General features: G+C 38.3%; 1 protein-coding gene across 3 annotated transcripts; it reads left to right on the top strand.

Annotated features, from left to right (window-relative positions):
• The first annotated feature begins 1438 nt into the window (after positions 1 to 1438).
• LOC101853149 (chromodomain Y-like protein 2) lies at positions 1439 to 22089 on the top strand. 3 transcript variants are annotated; one of them, XM_013080321.2, is made up of 8 exons: positions 1439 to 1536; positions 5946 to 6894; positions 7732 to 7821; positions 8871 to 9259; positions 11321 to 11484; positions 11819 to 12029; positions 13658 to 13801; positions 14643 to 22089. In XM_013080321.2, the coding sequence occupies exons 1-8, from the start codon at positions 1513 to 1515 to the stop codon at positions 14802 to 14804; spliced, it is 2133 nt and encodes a 710-aa protein (XP_012935775.1). In that variant the 5' UTR covers positions 1439 to 1512; the 3' UTR covers positions 14805 to 22089. The 3 variants fall into 3 exon arrangements, with proteins under 3 accessions (XP_012935775.1, XP_005094443.1, XP_012935777.1); XM_005094386.3 differs by having other exon boundaries at positions 7690 to 7821; XM_013080323.2 differs by lacking the exon at positions 1439 to 1536 and adding an exon at positions 2364 to 2614 and having other exon boundaries at positions 7690 to 7821.
• The last annotated feature ends 1375 nt before the right edge of the window (positions 22090 to 23464 follow it).

The following is a 23464-nucleotide window of genomic DNA, read 5'->3' as shown; positions in this document are numbered from 1 at the left end:
TATATGTCCGTGTCACGGGAGAGAGAGAGAAAGAGAGAGAGAGAGAGAGAGAGAGAGGGAGGGAGGGAGAGAGAGACAGAGAAATAGAGAGACAGAGAGAGAAGGTGCATGTTTAGAAAGTGTGTGTGTGTATGTGTGTGTGTGTGTGTGTGTGTATGTGGTGTGTGTGTGTGTGTGTGTGTGTGTGTGTGTGTGTGTGTGTGTGTGTGCGCGCGTGCGCGCACGCGCATTTGAGTGCAGACTTGCACGTGTTCGCTTGATGATGAGCTTATTCGAAATTGTTTGCCGGTTTGGGTGATGATATGTGTATTTTGTTTGGTTTTACCCACATTTATTCATAATTATTTGGCACCCATTTATTCGAACATAACGCCGTGGGCGTACGAGGAGATAGAATGAACAATAATTAAAATTACAACAGTAATTCACGAACAATAATATCATAATATGAACAATTAGGCCGACTACTACTATTACAATACAGTTGCAGGGTTTGACCAAAGCAGGCAGGGATTAAGGAATATCTGACTGTGGAATAATTATCATAAGATTCAATCGCGTTCTCCTTGCGCATATTGCATTAGCTTATTAGCTTATTATATATCCCATATATTGAACTAATTAAACGTATGTCGACGTGGATAACAGGATAAAATAATGCTTCTAACTGACTGCTAGGCTATCGCTCTTATCTTCAATCAAATCAAATTCGCAGAGGCATTCGATTGTAATAAAATCGTATTCTTTGCTTTGTTCAAATCACTCCCTTCCCCAACCCCACCTCAAACCAAATAGGGGTTATTATGGTAACGACAGCAACCACATATTGCTGCAACAAAAGCAACTTTCCAGTTTTGTCCTATTACAAAAAAAAAACAAAAAAAAAAACCCCATACACAAAGCAACAACAACAACACAAAAGCAACAGATCGAGGGTTGCTTTTTCCACTGACAAAAATCAATATCATGTTGAACACTATAAAGTGTATCAAAACTGTAGTCCCACCAATAACTCTACACCCCCCCCCCCGAGTGCAGTTTCGCAAGTCGCATCTTGCATTAGCACTGCAAAGTGTTTTAGTTCGGTTTTAGCCTATTTATTATTTTATAGTATTAGCAGAAGTACTGAAAATGTAGCCTACTCATATAAAATTTAAGTACTTAAAAAAAAAGTAGGCCTACTTGTACTCAAGTACATTTACAGGAAAGTACTTAAAATGTACTTAAGTACAATTTTTAGATTGTACTTAAATTTGTACTTAAGTAGATCTAAATTTTAAAAGTTTAACAGCAGCTCCGGTCGCATCTCTCCACCCTTCTCTCGACCCACTAATAATAACATTGTCATTGTACGAGCCGTGCCCAGATCTACTCGCCAGTTCGAAGCTTCGCTTTCATGGTTGGGAGGAGGCGGCCAGGGATAAAGAGAATTGCGCGCCACCTAGTGGCAACAAAACACACTCTCGACTCTCGTCGTCGCATGATAGCCTAGCCCTAGGTTGTGTCGACGAAATGGCGGATGAGACGCTGTACGAGGTAAGATTTTCATTGATTCAACCTGTTTTTGACGTCAGTAATGCTGCATTAGATGAAATGAGGAATCGATAGGTTATTGGGTTACTGTTGCGACAATTTATAAACATTTTAACGTTCAATTATCAACAAAATCGTTGAATTTGCCTCTCGAATCTGAGGTAGAAACTGTGTCTGGGTTGACCAATCGGCGATGTGGTTTTTCTTGCATAATAATGATGCGCCCATGAGGTGTTGGCTAGGCCTACACACTAAACAGAATGCGGTAGGCTATCGCGGATTGCCACTCGCAGTTTTGTCTTGCGATGACCGGTGAGCATTCACGTTCGTGATTGATTAATTAGCGAGGTTCAAAGATGAGCGGAAAAGTTTGAAATAACTCTCAAAAGAAGACGTAGATTCTAGACTTATTTTGTCGGCATGCGGTCCAAATTGATAGACAAAAAAAAACTGGTTCAAAGTAAAGGTACCTGTGTGTGTAGAAATGGGTGATCATGGTGCTGATGGTGAGGGAATAAACAGAAAGAACGTTTTGTTGAAAGGGGAAAGTCTGGTTTAAAGATTTCTTTAAATTCAATACCTTTGTCTGAAAGAAAAATAGCCTTTGAGTCTCCTGTCTCTTATGAAATAGATGTAAAGTTTAATTCTTTGAAGTTTGAAATTGAAAGTTTTCATTTAAAAATATACAGCCCCTTATTGAGAAAATTAAATGGGGAAAGGGGAGGGGGTTGGGGCTGCAGACTAGCTTTTTGGCAGCCTAATTTATTAACAGCATCCTTTTTTATTTTTGTTATCTAGATCTAGATCTAGATCTCTAGATTTTGATCTGCATTCTGTAGTGTAATCAGGAATCCACTTCCTTCTCTAAATTTGAATGTTGTATTGATTTTCTCTCTATGTTTATTTTCTTTTTCTTTTTTTTTTTGTCATTGAGTGAGCGGTTTTCTTCATCCAAGGTGTGGTGAAGTTTCTGCTCTACATCAGATCCTCTGCTCATCGTCATCATGACAGTGCACATAACACTTAGGCTGAATAGCAACATCAGTATCTTCAAATCTTCTTGCTTCTAGTAGGAGAAAAAGTATGTAAATTTAAAAAAGGAGACAATATTTTCATAAAGAGATGAAAATCTTTTCTTTGTTGTCAAAAACAGTTTAAACTGCCATGTTGTAAATACCCGACACCATCGTTAAAGGCATTTTATTTTCTCAAACAGGTATCTTGCAACAAGTTTTATTTATTTTTATTTTTTTCGATGGTTTATTTTAATTTTAAAAGTTATTAAAAGTTCATTTAAAATATTTTTGCAACACATCAACACATACCTTGTCTTTATGTGGTTATTGATGAAGTGCTTTGTTAAAAGTTTGCTGTCTTTTTCAAATTGTGCCGTTGCCATTTTCAAGTACACCGTCATTGTCGTGAAATTTATGTAAGTCAAGTGATGAATTTAAGTCTGAAAAAGTCGAAGGTCCTTGTTAAACAGGGGAAACAGTAGTCTCACCTGAAGAACCTTGTGTTACGAGTCAGGATATAAAGAGGTGGACGGAAGACCCAAATTTTTAACTTTGTTAGAATAGGGAACCTCATAACATAATGGTGACAGGCTGACAGAGTGATAAGGTGTCAGCTTGTCAACACAGAATAAAGGCTCTATAACCCAATGAACCCTGACCTCCTGAGCCCAAAATTGTACCAGTACCCTGGCTTACTGAGGAAAAAAAAATATGCACACATGGCTACACACTGCCCCATGAACTCTGCATGCCTTCTTTATAAATTCAAACCGCTTCCCTCTTCCTTGATCTGCCTTGACCCTTACAATATAGATATAATGAACGGAAGTCTTTTTGACATCATTTTTCCCCTTTTTATCCTTGTACGGACTACTACTGTTCTGCGGCAGACTAGCACATAGTGATATATGGATGCTTTGGGGCAGGGGCAAATAACTCGCACACCGATATATGTCCGTGTCACGGGTTTATTGTATGTAGGCCTATTAGGCCGATTGAAAAAGAAAATTTGTCTGGCATCATAATTTAAAAAATGAGTGCATACTACTCACTTTTGAGAAAGTCTTTATTTGGCCTTCGGTTTCAATATTATGGTGACCAGATGTGGCTTCCCGGGTATGTGTCATGTGTGCATTTATTTTGCTTTACTTGCTACGTGAAAATGGGGTCATGTCATAATTTTGTCTTTTTGATAAGGATTTTGTGAAGGTTTTGTTGGTAGTAGTTGAAATTTTAATGTCTCAGCTCTGAATAAATAAAGATAGTAGGATAACCAACATAAGCTGCAATGATATTATAAAGTGGTGGAATATTAACTGTCCGTTACGTCGGTAACTAAGTGGTTAGGCCCTTGGACTCACAATCATAAAGTTTTAGGTTAGAATCCTATTAGGGTCCTGACATTGTGTTCTTGGGAAAGGCAATTTACATGAATTTTCCTCCCTTTTCCCAGGTTGAAATGGCTACTGGGTCATAGATAGCGAAAGATCATGTCAGTTTGTTAGTGTTTGAGCGTGTAAAATCCGCAGCTTGCACTGTATGCTTCCAAGAAAAACGGAAATGTTTCCGAGTGTTTTAGGGTCTTTTGGGCACACAGGTAACTTGAATTCATCAAGGATTGAAAATAGTGTTTGAGATTTCCGTTACTTGTCATGTCCGTGAAAGCCCCCAATACGAAGAAACAAAATCAAGGGAGGTAAAAAAAGAACTTTAAAACATTTAACACGGTTCGCTCCCCTGATGAACGTGTTGACGGTGTGAAAGGAAGAAGATTCAATGAAAGTGGAAAGCAGAAATTCTCACGTGCAAAGCCGACTCCTACGTCATTCCTTTCCTCACATTTAATTGGCTTTCAGAAAATTACACCTCTTGCCATCCGCACCGTGCACGTCCCACGACATGATTGCCTGTGTGGTGAGCCCGTCATGTCGTGCGGTCAGCATCACTCCCCAACCTCCCTTCCTCCAGTCTCTCGTGGTGAGACAAGGACCACATTTTGGCTGTAATATTAACAGAGAAACACCTACCTGCGGCCTGAAAGGCTCTAAAGCCAGGTCTTTAGTTTAGAATACAAAGTGGATTTGTGCGAGTGTTGGGTGTTCGGGAACTCCGTGAAGTCGATACAAAGAAAACTTTCTGACTGAAATGGGACCAAGCATTATGTTCGAGATACCCAAAAATTTATGATTTTCGTGTTCGAGATTCGTGGGCTACTGTAATAGTTCTAAAGCGCATTGAGTATGCTGTAGAGCTTGGGTACGAGTTATATTAATGCAGTTGTTATTATTATTATTATTATTAATTTATTATAATAATTAATTATATCATAGAGAACTGGGCAGAGTTGAAAGTGTTAATGTCTCCCATTGCCAGTTGACTAGGGGAGAGACATTAGGATTATAACATGATTCTTTTATGCTTTGAATTCCTTAAACAGAATTTCAGGGAGTCTCCTTATACTCTGAGGACCAACCATCCCAAACAACCACCTATACAAAAGACCACTTCCCATGTTGTTTTTCTATATATTTAGCAACATAAAGAGGACCCCTGAAGATGACTTCTGTTCTCCTTATAATAATTCATTGTCCCGGTTCATGGCCTTCTTTGGGCAGGTTCTAGTGTACTTTTAAAGTTCTCCAAAGGAAATAACCCAGAAAGTTTTTCAGTCAGTTGTTTTTAGTTTATTAGCTTATATTTTATAAACGTTCTGTTGTCCTTGACTTTATTGCTTCAAGTCGTTTGAGAACAGGAGCAATTCTGACCGGAAATGTATAGATGGTGGGATTTTCATGTCTTTCTGCTTTGATCCAGAACTGTGCCTTTGTGTACTTTAAAATATCTTGTTAAATTTGTTATTCAAATTGTCATTGAAGCCCATTACTTTTTGGGCACACACTCACATGTCAAAGACAGTACACTAATGTAGTGCTCCCATTCCCATACTGACCTACTCGTCAATTGCATTTTGTGTAGCAGTTGGATGCTCTGCTGTTGTACACAGTACACCTGAGTTCAATTCCAGTGTGGGGAAAATTTTTATGGACCATCTTTTCTTTTTGCGGGGGCGTAGCATGATTGTATCACTCTCAGCCTGGGTTGGTTATCAGTTTTGACTAGCAAGATCGAAGCCTGCGCCTCTTTATAAATGATTTAAATTGTGTCAAGGTGGTGTAAGACACTTACAAGAAAATAATGGGTGGTCAGTGGTTGCTCTGGTATGGTTTACTTGTTCTTTCCTGTCAATCATTAAATGTTCATTCCTGTTCCCCTTTTCTTTGTATGTTACCCTCTTGTTTTACCTTTAATCTTCAGTATGTGCCCCTTTCTTTCCGTTTTATAAACATTTGATTGCAACATTCATTTTAACCAGATTTTACTTTTTAACATTTTCAGGTGGAAAAGATATTAGGCAAAAGAATTTTACCCAGTAAACAAGTTGTGTACTTGGTACGCTGGAGAGGTTTTTCATCAGACCATGATTCTTGGGAACCGTCCAAAAATCTCAAAGCGTGTAGGCCCCTCATTGTAAAATTTAATAACGAAAATCTTCTAAATAAAATGCCCGAAGGGTCGCCAGTACCAGTTACCCCGTTGAAGAAACCTGGCTCTCACAAGAAAGGAGAGAAGTCTCCAGAGAAAATGCTTCGGGACAAGACTGATGTTAGTCCTATTGCTTCAGATGAAAAAAAGGCGAGCAAAGTTTCATTAAAATCACCCAAAGAGACTGTCAAATCTTTGAAAGCCTGTGAAGATAAAAGTAATGAGAATGTTCTAAAAGACAGAGACTCTTCAAACATTGTATCTCAGTTGTTAGGAAAAAGTGCAAGTAAAAATAGTAAAAAAACTAAAGGTGATATAGAAAATAAACAAGATAAACCATTTTCAAACAAAAAAACAGTGAAGAGGAAGTTTGAGGAGACTGTTGAAGATGCTGAAAAAGATCTAGGGCCTAACAAACCAAAGAAGCACAAACCGGTGAAAACGAACACAACTCCTGGAGCTTCAGAGGTCGAACCAGAAGAAGCTGCTGTAGTGGAGGAAGTTAGTGATGAGGAAACAGATGATGATGATATTCTATATTCCCTCACTACTGATTGTGATAGTGTACATAGTGTAGATGAAACAGAGGCCCTAAAAAATTCCAGTGAAATTTCCAAGAAGAAGCCCAAAGATACCTCAAAGTCAAAGAAAAGTGTGGGACTTTCTGGCGCTGTCGTGATACCTGGATCTGGAGCTGAATCCAGTTCTGTTCCTGGAACTGCCAAAAAGAATGGAGGAAAGAAAAAAAAGATGTCACTTATGGACTCCAAAAAACAGTCAAAGGACTGGATAGCAAAATCAGGTGAAATATTTTGATGATTTGTAACTGAATGTTGCTACTTGCAGGCATTACTAATTGAAAATAATTAATGGCACAATGTGTTGGTCTATGAAATAGTTTTATCATTTCTATAGACTTATGTTGTTCACCAACAGTTTTATTGCGCTTACTATTTTAAATAATATAAGGATAATATTGTGACTTTTGCTCATGGGGAAGGGGGGGGGGGGTGTCATGAAATATCACTTTTTATACGTTCATATTAGTCAGTGATAGTGAATAATGTTGATCCTTTATTTGTTTTTCATCGCTCTCTTTCTGTTGCCTCTGCCTTTTATTTCTTCTTTTCCTGTGCGAACTCTTTCTCCCATTCCCCTATCTTCTGACTTTCCTTTCTTCCCTTTTCCTTGCTTCCTCGTCCCGCTCTGGTTCCTCTTACTTTTCCTCCCTTTCTGTTTGTTCCCCTTCCTTGTTCTCTTGCTTCCATTCCTGTTTCTAAGCATCTCTCCCTTCCTTTTTCTCCTCATTTCCCCAAGTCATTCCCTTTTCTCCCTGTTCTCCTTCTTTCAATCCTATTTTTTATTGCGTTCTTTCTTTCCTTCCTTTTCTTTCTTTGATTCTTGTCCTTCCACTTTCCTCCCATTCGTCCTTTTCACTCCCCTTCTTCGCTTGCCCCATTGCTTCTTTTTTCCTCTTCTCTCAAACTCAAGGCCAGAGTTTCATATGCTGTTGTAATGCCTTTCTTTTTTACCATTGTTCATCCATCTCATCACCTTGTGTTGTAAAAGATGTGGAAATGTTGTTGCACGTTTGCAGGTCTCATTCGCTCCGCCTCGCCACCTCCTCTGTTTACGGCAGTGAAACACTTGATGGGTGACCCAAACACAGACGACCCGTCAAAACCGTCGGGGAACTCCCTGCCTGACCCTGTGTCACCGGAGGCTTCAGGTATTCTTTGCAAGACTGACTGTCACTGTATTATAGAAAAGCAGGGATGCCTTTTTTTGACTGCTGTCAGCATTCTGGTTTTTGTATCCACTTTAAAAATTGCTATGATTTCGTTTGAAAATGCTGACTAGCCCTTTAAAACTAACTGAGAATGAAAAAGGTAATTACTTAATCAAATAAAAAAAAAAATATCAGAATAGGCCGTAAGAATCTGCTTTTCAGTTCTCTATGCAGTCGAAATACCAAATCGACCCAAACAATTCTAATTGTGTGACTTTCAGAGTACATTAGCCAGACTACAATTTTTTATAGGAAGTCTTTGAAGGCTAAATTGTAAAAAATGTTCAAACATTTGTACTTTATCTCGAAGACTCTCCCACGGTCCTTGAGTATCTTTATAGCCTTCAGTCTTTTTTACCAAATTTGTTTACAAGGAAATGCATCTGGAAAATCTCGTTGCCTAATTCCTAATTATGTATTGATTATCTCTAAGTTATTAACAATCATGCTCTTCTTCAGCTTACAAATTAACTCATTAACCATACAATTTAAAAGCATGTTTCCGCGTAATTTTCTCTTGTTTGTGGAAATGCGACCCAACATATTACGTTTTTAAAACCGCTTGTTTCGTGTCAAACTGATCTATAAAGCATTACCGAGACGTAGAATTCATGTATCTTTGACTTCCAGATCAAACTAAAGGCTTGTTAGCTTGTACTTTTTAATATTTCCCGTACCATAATACAATAATAACTTCGCAGCCATGGTTATGGACCTCGACAACCGGACGTTGCCACCGTCCAGACAGGGTTAAAGAGTTAATACTAACTTTTCGCTGGTTGATTGAGATGGTCAGCTTACTCTACTCTACAGTAACTGATATTTTTACAAGGTGTCATTTCTTATTAGAAAGAGTTAGTGAAGTCTTAGATTTTTTTTTTTTACTAATCCTGAAATTGCTTTCATGAGTATTGTAACTGTAAATTCTTAAATGTAATTTTGAAATTTTCACAGCCACTGACTTTTTTTCTCGTTTCTCTTCAACATAGAAACCTACTTGGCTGACGTGCCATCTTCCTACTCATTGGCAGCAGAGGAACCTGTGACAGAGGAACAGCCACTCAGCCCAGGCACAATCTCATACAAGTCTCTCTTAGACAGTCTGCCTGACCAGATGCGTCCAGGTCATAAGGGCTCAAAGAAGGGAAACAGTAAAGGCTTGCATGGGGTGGGGAGGGACGGAGCCAGCAGCAGGAACAGCTTGCTGGGTGCAGGCTTTGCCAGCACGGTGGGCAGGGAGCCTGTGGAGAGGAGAACGAGCGTGCGCACCACCGAGTGTGCCTTCCGCTACAAGCAGATTGTGGTGAAGAAGTGCTGCCGCTACACACAGGTCTGGCTCAACACACAGACTGTTATGCAGAACGCGTTGAACCCCCAGGTAAGTGTTGTAACAGAATACACATCGTTGGCTAGCTGTGAAAATGTACCAAGCCCAGAAAGCCAAAATTTATGGGAGAGAGAAAAAGTAGCAATGCCAATCGCCCGCTGCGCCTTGTGCCGGAAATCGGCCTCCGCGCGAGGGGTATTTTTTGGGCCGCTCGGAATCAGAAGTGACTCTCTTCTAAGTTTAGTTACGGGAAAACTCCTGGACGAAAATCAATGAAACTCGGCAACCAACCAGAGGAAAGGTTAAACTAACGACATGCCAGCGTACAATCCCGAACGATTACTAGAACCGGAGATATTGCCGTGTTTGTGAGAATTTCCTCTGCGGTTCTAAAACTAAGCGGAGCAGCGGGTTGATCGCCGACCACACAAGCGCCCCACATGTCTTCTTTATTGCTGTAAAATTTCAGATCTCTGCGTTTAGTAGATTTTCCGTACCAACTTAAAATTACCACCCACCCATTGATAAAACACTAGATCTAGAAACTTAATCGCGCATTCAAAACGCGAGGTGCCGGCATGCAAGAGCGCGTGATCGCTAGGCGGCATGTGATTGGCTGCCTATAACCAAATGGGTCACCGATGACTACATCGCGGGTTTTCCCGATAGCGCTTTACTGAGTTTTAGAAGGGGTGATCGCGTCGCGGTAAAAACGATGTCATGCAATTCAACAAATTTCACGCTAATATCAGTCTTTAAGATCCAAAGTAATGAAGACAACGAAAAAGTGATAGCAGAACTAGATTTGGCACTAAAAATCACATGGAGCTGCCAAGTTTCATTCATATGCTCCAATTCATTACTGACTTATGAACAGTTTTTCCTCAAAATACATCAAAACATGTCCCACATTTTGGCGATTTTTTCCTATATGAAGGTCCTCCAACAGTTTGCAAACAAAAATCCCAATAACTTTTTTATTTATCAATGGATTTTTAAAATTTAAAAACCACAGTTCTTAGAATTTACTCTAGTTTCATTTAAGCCCATTTTAAGCAATTCGGATGAAAATTTAATTTTTCATTGTCATTGCTAGAAAAAGTTTCTTTCTTTTGACAATTGTTCCTACATTATGCATATTTCTTGTCTTTTTGAACATTTCGAATTTGAATTTTGACAAAATACTTCTCAATCAAAGCACCGGCAAATGATGCCACAGATTTAAGTCGCTGCAATTTAGGAAACTTCCAGAATTTAGGGCTTGGTAATTCTGAACTGCTGGCCGACAATATAGAGTTTGTGTAGCCTCAGTTTCCCATACTTTTTATCTAAATAATTTCATATTTGTTTTTGGTTTGGTGTCTCAATTGGAAAAGAAGGTAGCGCATTTGGAGTTTTAAACCATTTGCTTGTGGCGTGAATGGTATGTAATAGACCCATCAAGCTTCTTATTTTGTCCCATCTTTTTACAGTGGTGAGTGTTATTGTTTACCTTAAGGGGTCTCTGACCATCATAATTTTAAAACTTGGATGCTGTGTTCTTGTATATCTTTGAAATTTTAATCAGGTAGTTACTTGGAGCTCAAATGTGCTTTGTTGTTTTTCTTATTATTGTCAGACTGCAATTGACTTTGATGATGTGGAAATGCTGTTGTGACATGCTGTATGCATATGGGGTTTTTCTTTATCTGATTTGCTTTTAACTGAGTCTGAAATGAGGCAGTTTTAAGTACTTACATGCATGTGACTTCAGTAACTAATCAGTGGAGGGAATGAGAAAATATGTTATTCTTCAAAATCACGTGTACACAAAGTATAAACTTCTTGTGAGCCGCTTTTAATGCACATGACCTTTTGTTCCCTTCATGATTTGGCTAGCCTAGAGTTTTATTTGAACGTCATTTCAATAAGTAGTCTTCATCTCTTTGAATCAAAGTGACTGATATTTTTTTTCCAGGCCACTTTTATAAAGGGAAAGAGTGACATAGAGAAAAGAAGTTAAGTCTTGTTACTTTTAAGAATACTTCAAGGTGAGAACCCTTTTGGGTCAGTCTGTCCCGAGGTTGTGATGTCTGTATTTATTTGTTTCTGATTTTGATCTGCCCATTTCAGGTAATCCAAGAAATGGTATCAGCGCTGAACTCTGCGAAGTACGATGACAGTCACTTGGTGCTCTTCTCAAGCCTGGGCAACGTTTTCTGTTCTGGCACAGATTTACACTTTCTAGTCTCCGGTGATCGACGGATGGCAGCTCGACAAATGGCAGACAGTATTCGGTCAGTATTTTTACTATTCTTACTGAAAAAAAAGTAACAGGGTCTTTTGTCTGCTTGTTAATACTTATTGGTTTATTAACAAAAATCGGAGCAGAAAGCTGACATATGTTGCGTAGCTAAAATTATGAAATGTTAAGATTATGTCATATTTTTAATTATAGGTGCTTAAATATTCAGTACTTCTGCTGGGATGTTGTATCCTTCCTAGCTTGGGTTGGCCCTGACAGGCAGTCAAAGCCTGCCAATTAAAGGATTTAAATAGTGTCAATAGGGACATAAAAACACCTATATTAAAATTAGATAAATGAAACAAGCAATTTTTTTGTCTTTTCAGAGAGCTGACCAAAACCTTTATCACATTCCCCAAGCCGATCATTGCTGCAGTGTCTGGGGCGGCTGTGGGTTTGGGCGTGTCCCTTCTGGCGCTGTGTGACGTGGTCTACGCCAGCGACAAGGCGTCCTTTCATCTGCCGTACTCACAGCTGTCACAGACACCAGAGGGCTGCTCCTCCTTCACTCTGCCACTCACTCTAGGATTGCCTTCTGTAAGTAAAAAGATACTGTGATGATTTCAAAACTACATTTGGTTGCAGCTGAATATGGGAAATTGTTTTGGCTGAACGTTCATTGCAACTCTGTAATGATATTTTTGAGGCGGTTGATGCTGAGACCTGTCGGCTTAATACGATGTTTTATTGCGAGAAAGTACTGGTCTACTTGGGGGGGGGGGGACCGACCAGATATTTTGAAATGGGCGTTATCACTTTAAAAATTCTTTAGTTTTTGGGATCTTCTTGTAATTTTTAAAATGCAACAATTGGTTGTTGTGCGTGAGATAATTCTGTTCATCTATTTGAAAATATGCCTGGGAGGAGAAGTTTTGTAATAATCATGTTTTAGTGAATCTCAATCTCTGTCTTTGCTTTTTCTTCAAAGTTTGACTGCTGTCTATTTATTGCTTTAAGCTTTAGTACACATTTAGGAAGAAAGAGTTGCTGCTTTGCTTTGAACTGAGCTCTCTTAAGGTTTCAAAGGATGAAAACAAATAACCAATGGAATCGATAATTACATTCTTTATACATATAGATAGCAAGTAACTGGAATTAGTTCAAGAGAGGTTTTCGTTTTTCTTCTACCTGATGGTTTCAGTTGCCTCAGTACTTTTTAAGGAAAAGTGCTGGTTGTTTGGGTTAGAGTCATATCAGGTTGCAAGCCACCTTGGTGCTGATTGAGCTGGCAGCTTTGGTGCTGTAGGATACGAAACTAATTGTACTCTTGGAAATAAATGGATAAATGACGGGAAGGGGGGGGGGGGTATCACTTCAAATCCTTGAATGTTTCTTCTTGTCCCAGTGTTAACAAATGGGACTTTCAACTTTGTGCCCTCAAATTGAGATGCATTAAATACAGTAAGAGAGTATAGTAGCTGTTTTGATTTCTGCACAGATCAAGCTTTCATGGCCTCCACAGATGGTTCAATGGCGTCTCTGGTGCCGTGGTTAGATGTTTTGTCTTGGCACGCAGAAGTTTGATTCTCATGTGGGGAGAATTTTTGTAGAGCGTCTCTGTTTTTCTTCTTGGATGTTGTATCCCTTTCAGCTCAACCTGTTTGTGACAGACCCTAAATGATCAAAATTGTGTTGATGGTGGTGTAAAACACCTACATTTGAAAAGAAAGCAAAATGTACAAAAATAAAAATGATACTTCTTTTCATCTGAACTGTATTTTTGGTAGGGTATGATTAAATATGTGGTTAACGAGCTTAATCAGTTAGAGAGCAGCCTTGTACAGGTTTAGTTTATTTTTATTCGTTTCAGTCTTGTTTAGCAGGTGGATGGAGGGTGCCAGTGGTTGGTGTTGATGCTACTTCTTTACAATTTCCCTTTATTTTGTGTTTGTCTGGCTTTTTTTCATGACTTAGTGACACTTATTGTGTTAATGTGTTTATTTTTTTACTCAAACAATCAAACCTCTCTTCCTGGGTGGTTGGCAGGTGTTATGGTGTAGTTTCTCTTCCTTCCTATCAAGCATGTACCGCGTTTATCTCTTCTCCTTTTCTTGTGTTTGTTACTCTATTGTAACACCTAATCTTCGGCACTTATACGACCTAACTGTGTTGGAAGTGCTGTGAAAGGCTTATTACTGAAGCTAAACTATTACCTCTTTTCCCAGGCCAATGAACTGCTGTACGGTGGGCGAAAGATCACGGCCATGGAGGCGTATCAGCTGGGTCTGGTCTCCCAGGTGTTCTGGCCCACGCTCATGATGCAGGAAGTCATACCCAGGGCTCAGAACATGGCCACCTGCTCTGCCAAGGTGAGATAATAACCATAACAATACTGATCTTAGGTCACAGATATTGCTGAGAACCATAAAGCACCTCATAATGTTGTATAAGCAAGTAGCATTATATTAAGTAAACAATGTCTGTTGAGATAGGAATTTGAACCAAATGTGAAATATACTCCTGACAAGCTTACTTTATGGATTTCTTTACGATTATAAAAAAAGTGTAGTTCTGATTACGACTTTAGATAGCTTTTCATAAATAGTATCAGAAAAAGTGTAACTAGGAATCGTTCAATTAGCCTGTCTTTCTGTCTCTCTTTCTCTCTTGTTCTCCCCTTCCTGCCTTTTGTGTGTGGAGACGAAAATGAAATAAAGAAGGCATGTACTGTGATATGTGTCACGACGGGGTGGAATCAGGCTCTCGTCAATTTTTGGGCATATTGAGTCATTAGTATTGTCTTAGAGCTTGTTTGTTTTTTTCTTGTTTTGGATGAAAAAAAAACGTCCATTTATCTTGAATACAAGTTGGGATATTTGCGAATGAAGGAGGTTGGGGGTCCCCTGATTTCAGAAGTAAAATTATCGAGAAAATGGCCTCGAAAGTTGAGTTATTTCCTTAGTTTGAGAGTCGGCGGAGAATGAAAATTTACATCTTTTCTACTTTTAATCTACATTTTTCAATAAAATCCACACCAAGATGTGCTTTTTAATGTGCATGAAAGGTATTGAACCAAAAACAAAAAATTGTTAGAAATTCTCAAATCTGCTGAAAAATGCCAGTTTCCTGACTTTCATTATTTTGACGAGCGCCTGTTTTCACCACGCAGCCTCACATATGTTGTTTCACGTGTATGTTTTTTTCCCGCAGGCGTTGGAAGCAACGAAACTTTTGATTCGTAGTCACCACCGCACAAAGATGGAGCTGACTAATGAGACAGAGTGCAATCTTCTGCTTGAGCGCTGGTCTTCGGTGGACTGCCAGCAAGCAGTGGAGGCGTACCTAAGCAACGAGAAGAATCTCTCTTTTTAGTGGTCTCATCATCCCTGGATGTTCATTTTTATGTGCACTTACATGCTCATGTACACAGAACCAGCAAAAAAACATATTTGAAGTGTCATAGCTGTGTACATTGTATGTAATAGTACATAATTAACATTCAAACCACCAGCAAATGTATGTTTTTAAGTCAGTGTTGACCCCTCCATGTACATCCATGATGTTCTTTTTCTGTGCATATTGTAAAGCCCATTGAATTTGTCTTAATTTATGGAGAGTATGAAATTGCTCATATCATTTGTGGGACTGAAATATAAGTTGTGTTCAGTGGGTTTATAGGGATGAAACTTCTTTGTGGATGAGCTCTAACCATTTTTCCTTATATTCTTCATTTCATAGAGGCCTGGATTTTTTTTTCTCCTATTTTCTTCAGATTGGCGTACAAAATTAGCGTCTTATTGAGTTGTAATGATAGCCAATCTTGCTTATTTTCTCATTACTCTTTTGTATTATATATGCCCTTGGCAGCAGGCACAAGTGATGTGAATTTGCTCTTAATTCTTGCTCGGGAAAGCTATTGTATCGGATTTGCACAATTTTAATGTTGAGGTGTGTCTTGCGCAGCCTAGGTTGGTCCTGATGTTCAGGGGCGAAGCAATCCTCGTCAGGAATGAAAAAAATTGTGTTGAGTGAGCTGTAAGACAGTGACAAGATTTTACAACCAGAGTGGAGTCTGCTTAAACTGAAATCTGCTGGACTGCTGGATTTTAAAAAATTTTCAGTTTAGAGAGATTGTTCAAATAAGGAAGTAACAAATTGGGAATACTATTTTCTTTCGGCTTACTGTTGTGTTTGGAGTAATTGTTTTTGGTTCAAGCGGATTTCATTGTTATTTTCTCGTAACTCATTACTTAGAATTGATTTTACTAGTCAAGTTTTTTGGGACGCTTTACTCAGCAGGGCTGTCTTGACCTGTATGTAAAAGGTCATGTTCATGCAATGTATGCTCCTTGAGTGCTGCCGATGATGAATGGCTTTGGAATGTGTACATGTCATTCCAGAGACGATAGATATTAAGTGTTCATCAGCCCTTCTTTTACACTATTCTTGTTATTGGCGCCTCACGCCAACTGTGCTTACAATATAATGAGCGTAACCCCATAAAACTAAGGGTTATACATTCTAAAGTCTGTATTGCGAGTTTACATGAAGCCTTTAATGCCGGTGGTTCTCTCATGCATTTCTCTGTTCTTTATTCCTTCAATAAAAGTTAATGAAATAATTGGTAAGTTGATGAAGTAATAAGATGCATATGTATCTTCAATGTCGTGTCCGTTTTTAAAATTTACTCTTTTTTTAATGCTGTGTAGTATGAAGGAGGGGTCTGTTTGTAGGAATGCAACAGCCCAATAATTCTACCTCTTCTGCAGTAATTTCAAGTCTTAGTGCTGCTGGTAAATAAAAGGGCACTATGTTTGCATTAATGATTAATGCCAACCGGGTATGGACTGATGCATACAGATATCTTGAAATAGCTCAGATCTGAGCTCTAGTCACAAACAGTGTCACTTGTATCACCCATTTAAATTCTTTGTGAGTCTCGAACACACAAGTTTGTGTGTACCTTGAGTTCCGCATCTACTGTTTCTGTGTATTGGGTCTCAGCCATAAGCAACACACGTCCTTATTGCTCTAAATTACTTTTATGATGGTGCAAAATGTTTATTATGGTGAGCAATCATTGCATCTTAGTGCACTAAATATTTTTTCATTCCTCTACATGGTTTTATTTGGCCATGTTCTCCACCGGTGGGTCCATGCTGCACACACGTTGTGCTCGTCTGTCCTGTAACATTGTGCTGGGTGGCACGGGTGCATCGTAGGGAACCCCTGTCCAGTGCCTTTTCTCCTCCTGCGTGATACTTGGTACAAGTGTACCAGATGCTCCACATGGTACAGTGTTGACTGCGTGGCATCAGTTGACATGTCACTGCATACAAAGACTAACCTGTACAATTGTTCATGTGAGGAAAAAAATCCTCCTAATTCAGACCTCTTCATTGTTAAGATGCCGTTTTGTTTGTCAAGTCAGTTTGGTGAAATAGTTGTTATACTTCCCTGTTGATGCAGTCTATGTATTACAATCATTCTTCTGTGGAGATCGGGATGGCTTGTCCTAATTGGACCATTGTACTTTTGGCTGAAATTTGGAAACGAAATAAATATATATATATAGTATTGGAAATGGAAATGATAGTCCAGTTACTGGGAGATGAAATGCATACCAAATGACATATAGAATGAAATATAGAAATGACATATAGAATGAAATATAGAAATGACATATAGAATGAAATATAGAAATGACATATAGAATGAAATATAGACGGTTGTTATTGATCTTGAAATATATATACGAGAAATGGATGAGGAAAAATAAATAAGTGTAAGAACTATAACGTGTCAAAATGTCATAAGAATGTTCAGTATCTTTCATTTTCCAAAGCTTATGGGTTTGATACCTGTTATGTAGAGTATACCATTATGTAAATGCTGGTGTATTTTGTTTCTTCTAACAGATTTTCTTTTTCAAAGAGAGATAAGAACTTGTATATTTTTATGCAAATTTCTTTGTGACTTTGTGATACCTTCTTTCATTTTGAAATGCTATGCTTTTCTTGAGTTGACTGTTTCTTTGCGATGTCTGGATCTGCTCCCTTGCACCGAAGTGGCCTGGTTGTGTCCTTCTTGCTGTGAAAACAAAACCCACTCTCGGCACTTACTCCCCATCCCCGCTTGTTTTTATGGGTTTCTAGTTGTTCCTTTTCAGTGAACTGAAAAGGGAATTAAATCCTCTTGTGTCGTACCCTATTGATCACCTTTACAGTCTCATTATAGTGTGTTTATGTTGAGTTCTTCCTGGAAGGATTATGCTACAATTGTAGATGACATGGTTTCTGTTTTCATAGATGTTATTTTGTTGAAGGGCGTATGATCATTGAACAATCCACCTGAGAGTGCTGTTGAGTCTTAAGAGTGTATGATCATTGTACAAATCCGCTTTGTGAATCGTATGCAGGTTCCACAACATATTGCTGTACATAAGTCTTGTTTCATTCCTCTCAATGCCTTTGACAAAAAAATGTGATGATGACAGTGTGTTTTAACCTCCCTTCTCCTTGTAGTTTAGCTCCCTAGGCATCTTGCCGGCCATAGCCCTCCCAAGGGAAAGTGTGTATGATATTACAGTGTCGTGCAGCAGTGGTTTTGTTTGCGTGTTGATGAAGGAAGTATGATCGTTTCTTTTTCTGGTATTGCTATCAACTTTTAAGTTATGAATTTGTTTGAATGTTTGAAGCTGCTAGTTGAAATGGGTAGCACACTTGAGTTTTGTATGCAACCAAAGTATATATTTTATGCTTATTTGAGTAAGCGTATCGGGTAAACATTAGCTCAGTATTTGAGCATGGTGTGTTGACTTGACTGAATGCATGGTATAGTCTGACTGAGGAGTGTTCTGTGGCTTTTGTCTTGTGTGGAGCGGGTAAGAAGTTTGTGAAGTTCGGTATTCTGGCCATCTTTTCTGTAGTCATTATTGTTGAGGTCAAAGCATTTAGTATACAGTTCTTGTCAAAGAATTTTTAATTTATTTTTGTGACAGCAGCATGAATTGTGTTAGTTATGTCATTACAGATTCACATGATAAATAGAAGCGATGACTCTTTGTCACTATCACATGAATATCTGTGACGCTGCAACTTTAAGGATATTTTGGCATAACAGTGCTTCCAGTTAGCTCACAAGAAATGAATTTCAGGTATCTATTTGTTTTAGATTGCTGGCGATTGTCATTTAGTTATTTGTATTTCCAAGAAGTTTTATATATACTATTATATGAGTATGCTGTATTGGTAGGCATGTGTTAATGGTTTTGGGACACTGACTGGCCAAGTCTGAAGTTCAATGAAAATGTTTGTAATTTCTGATCTTTGAACAAAATGGTCTACATCAGGTGAAGACGTAGGTTCACCCTTGAAGCTATACAAATGGTGCTAAAATAAAACAGGTTTCGTGCTGGATTACTTAAAGAGGGACAGAATCGGACTTAATCTGTCTCCGGTCAATAGCACTCTCCCTGAGTTGGCCTCGTTGTGTTCAACATCATTGATACTCCGTAGGTTCGGGTCAGATGGGTAGCCTCTGTGTTGCTGGGTCAAAAGACTGCTGGTTTTAGGTCCTTTTTTTACACTGTGTGCAAGTTTCACTTTTGGTCTGGTGTTTACTCCAAAGCCTCATTAAATGGGAGTTAAATGTATTGTTTCAAATCTTCCTGTGAAAAAGATGACTGAATATGGCTCATGTTTAGTTGAAGTTTTATCAATCAGTATTTTTGTTCAGCATGACCTGTACAAGTGCAACCCTTCCATCTCACGTTGCATCTCTCTTCATGATTTTCATCATCTTTCGAGATGTGTTTCAGGCGCCAAAAACACATTGAAACTGAATTTTACAGCAAAGAGACAGGCAGCGACATTACAACATTCAAAGCATATTATTTGTCACTTTCCGTCTATGTTATGCAATGCAAACAGCAGCAGCATTTGAATTTGCAGCATAGTGTGGAACGTTTGCTGTTTGCTTGTGTTGCCAGGTGTAAAACTGGGGTCTTGATATTTCTGAGCTCAAGTTCTTGAAAAGACCATTATTGTAACTTTTTGTTTTATGGTCTGAATAGTTAAGTTAAGGTCAGAAGAAGACCCGTCATTTGGTTTCCACTGCTTTCTGTTTCTGATAACTGGCTCAAGCTTGCATTTGTTCAAGGGTCATTGGAATAAGGAAGAAGCCAGCTTTGTGTTGATATTCAGGAAATGCAATTTTTAAATATTTGAAAAAATCTTTTGAATGTTTCCAATACTTTGAATTTAGTAACATATCTGTGAAAAAAACCCTAAACCAGTCCTAAGATTGAGACACAGTTTGTCATACCACAGTATTTTGATGGTTTATAAAGAAGTCAGTTGAGTTACTTTGAGGTCTTATTGCTATTGTTCAAAATCTGTGGTCAGAGCTGAAGGCATGCACCTTTGCACTTTGTCTTTAGTTTGTTTGTCTTTGGAAAGAAAAAGTAGTTTGGCAAATATGCTGACAAATTGTGAAAACTCTTTATCTTGTTATATAAAGACAAGATTTGATTAAATTCATGAAAGCATGATGTTTAAAATGGTCACAAAAGTGGGTCAGCAGGTTTCATTAAGAAATTTTTTCAACCAATTTAGTTCATTCTTTAGAGTTTAGTCGATAAAAAGACTGGTATTTAAACAACCTTTTTAATGTTTACAAAGATTCTAAGTGTCTCGAGGAATTGGAGTTCAATGTTGGTATTATTAGTTACTACATGGTGACTCGTTGGAGTTATCCATTGTCTTTATGTTCCGTCAGGACTGGACAGTTTTAACAGGAGTGTACATTGCCGAGTTTTAAGAACACAAGGCACATTCACATTCCTGACATAGCTGCTCCACATTGTGGTCTTTTTTGTTGCGTTGCATTTTAATTGGTAAGGGAACAAATAATATTGTTACTCTCATGACCAAATTTGTTTTAAGCTGTGCTATTTTCATTCATCATTAGCAAATCAGGGCTTTGATTTGTGACTAGATAAACTTTGAACATTTTCTTGTAAGTAGGCCTAGAAGTAAGTTCTTTGAGAAAATATATTTGTAGTGACTAAGTAAATAATTTTCTGATATTTTGGTAGGTGGAAATGGTTGCTCCCTCAAGGTGAACTTCTCTGATTTTATTATGCCGTAGGTAGTAGTAATAAATACTCCCTGAATTAGGGACAAAAGTCCTCCCCGGGTATAATGAGACATGCAGTAAAAACAAAGGAGTAATGTAACTTGTGAGTGTGGCATGTTTGGTCTGGCCTCTCACTGTAATCTGGTATATGATTCGGTGATGAAATTAGATAGGGTTACTGTGCGTTTTATGCCTTAGCATATAGTTTGAGTTCCTCAAAGGGGGTGCGCCTTCCAAGTTTTACTTTTCTTTTTTTTTCTTTTAAAAACTTTTAAGTGCTGTGTACAGCAAATGGATATTATAAATTTAATTACCTGAATGTGTATGACAAGTTTAAAGTGCGTGGTATGAATGTAAGTTTGTGACAAAGTACTCATCACCTTTAATTTATTTTTTCATGATTATCCAGATGAAGTGTGTGAAACTGAATGCTCCGAGGATGTCAGGTTTTTGTCAAACAGGAAGCCTGTGAAGATGAATACTTTTAATGAAAAAAAGGAAGGGGGTTGGCATAGACTAACTGTACTAATTGAAAATACATATATTTCTAATATTACTTAAAATAATTTTTATTTTTTACTTTCACCCTCCCCACCCCGTCCCCTAAACACACACACACACACACACACACACACACACACACACACACACACACACACACACTCACAAACACACACACACCCACACAAGCGATACATTTTTTTCACTGTCGCTTGAAAAGGTTATTATAGAACTCTGTCACATACACATACTAATAGTATACACACAGAGTATACACTTTTGCTTCCCCGTATTGAATAAGATGCATATGATATTGGTACTTTATTCTAGAGCCTTTTTCCCTCGTCTGTTTGTTGTTGGTTGTTATTCGAATGGTCTGTGGTTCTCTCGACTTCAGGAACAAAATTTCTCTCAATACCTCAGCTGAATCTTTTCTTTTCTGTGCCCCAGCGGTCTCTATCCTTTAGTGTGTGCACATATTTCCATCTGACTGAGAGTTGTGACACGTGTCAAAATGTAGCTTTTGTAGTTGTAGGTTTTCCTTTTTGTGATCTCAACCTGTACTTTGAATACGAAGTACTGTGGAGTCCGCTTCAGATAAACTTTTAAGGACAGACAGCAGTAGCATCTTTCATGTATTTGAATAATTTCAAAGGGGACTGCGGGAAATTAAGGCTGGACCTTTAGACTCTTAAATTTAGAACAAGTAGACCAGAGACTTTTGTAAATCACTCATCAACAATTTTGAACGAGATTATTGTTTCTTTCAGTATTAAGACAAGTTGTCTCAATAAGAAGGGGAAAAAAAGTTTATTGCAAGAGGACTTCATTGTATTGGTCCAACCCGCGGATTGTAAGGACTTGTGCATGTACTTTCAGTCCTACCGAGTAGAAGTGTAATGAAGCGAGTGTATGAATGTGAAAGAGGGATGGCTCTGTGAATGTAATTGCTGTATCAACTGTCTAGTCTGCCATGTCTAAACAGTGTTCAAATTCAATAAAATTGTGTATAAATGAATTTTGTAGTTTGGTGTTTTATTATTGCAGATCCAAATATTCTTACTGACAGTTAAAAATCATAACTGGTGACTATTAATTGCTTTGTTCTTTTTGTGTGAAAATTACTGCTTGTAGAATGGACAATTACTAAAGATATTGAAAATAAATTACAGGCAACAGAAAAAATAGTTTCTCTGGAAACTGTTGGAATCTCCTGGAAGAAAACGAAAGCAATTGAGGAGGTGCTGAAAGAAGCCAACGTCAGCCGGTCACTATTCAAACTTGTAAAAATGCAGTTTCAAGGACACATGAATGACAAAAAGGTCCAGAGCGTCTTGTTCATCACAGGAAAAACAGAAGGCAAAAGAGGCAAAGTTAGACCAAGAATAACTTGCTGAGAGTTCAGAGAACTTGGATGGATGACGAGGCTAATGTAGGGTGTGGATGGTTGGCGAGTACTTTGGTGTGGTTCGCTCCTCCTTTCCCTATCAAACATCTATCGTCTTTATCTCTCCTTGTACTTTGCATATTACTGTCTAATAACACCTCTTATCTTCGGCACTTATATTACCTATTTCAGTGTCGCAAGAGCTGTAAAACTCTTTCTAAATACTAAAACTGAATTTAGGATTTTTGGATTTTTAAGTGTCCGAGCAGAGAAATCAGTGGTGAACCATGACTAATGTTAAGGATAGGACTATGCAGTATAACCCTTCAATTTGTTTAGGAAAAACTGGGTTTCATCTCGGCAAGTAGTATTATTTGCCCCATACTTTCTCTGTGAAAGTGAAAGAGAGTGACCTCAGATTTGATGAAGTGCCAGGTGTGTGGTGATCTATGTCCGTACGTTTTATTTTGTAGATGGATGTTGGTTGTTTGGTCTAGAGCTGTGGGGGATTTTATTTACGCAAACGGTTAGCTTTGTGTGCAAAGAGGTTCTGACTCGAACTGTTTTCTTACATCGTTTCTTAAGCTGACGAATGTATGCTTTTAGGCCAAAAAAAAAATGAACACAAACTCAATACTTGTACATTCAAAGGGAATTGTCTCTATTTTTCTTTACTCTATAGTTTGTCAGTACAAAAAATAGGTTCTAAATACATTTGATTTTGGTCTCCATATCTTTCAAGTCTTCCTGGACAAATATCTGAGTCTGAAAGAAGAATGAATTGTTTGGTGACTTAAACAGGAACAAAGACAAAAATACCATACAAGGATATTATTTTCTCTCAAATACACACCATCTGAACTTTGATGTTCAAAGGTTAAAACATAGATTTGAAAACTTATTGTCTTCCTGTTCCGTCTTGGTGACATTGATAGGGACAGTAAATTTACAATGTGAAATCACCCTTTGCAGTCTTCTTGTGGTGGGGGATTGTCAACAGTGCAGC

This window comes from Aplysia californica, unplaced genomic scaffold, assembly GCF_000002075.1.
Source record: "Aplysia californica isolate F4 #8 unplaced genomic scaffold, AplCal3.0 scaffold00081, whole genome shotgun sequence".
Classification (NCBI taxonomy): domain Eukaryota; kingdom Metazoa; phylum Mollusca; class Gastropoda; order Aplysiida; family Aplysiidae; genus Aplysia; species Aplysia californica.
Note: the sequence above shows the minus strand (reverse complement) of the source record. Positions and strands in the feature narration are given on the sequence as shown.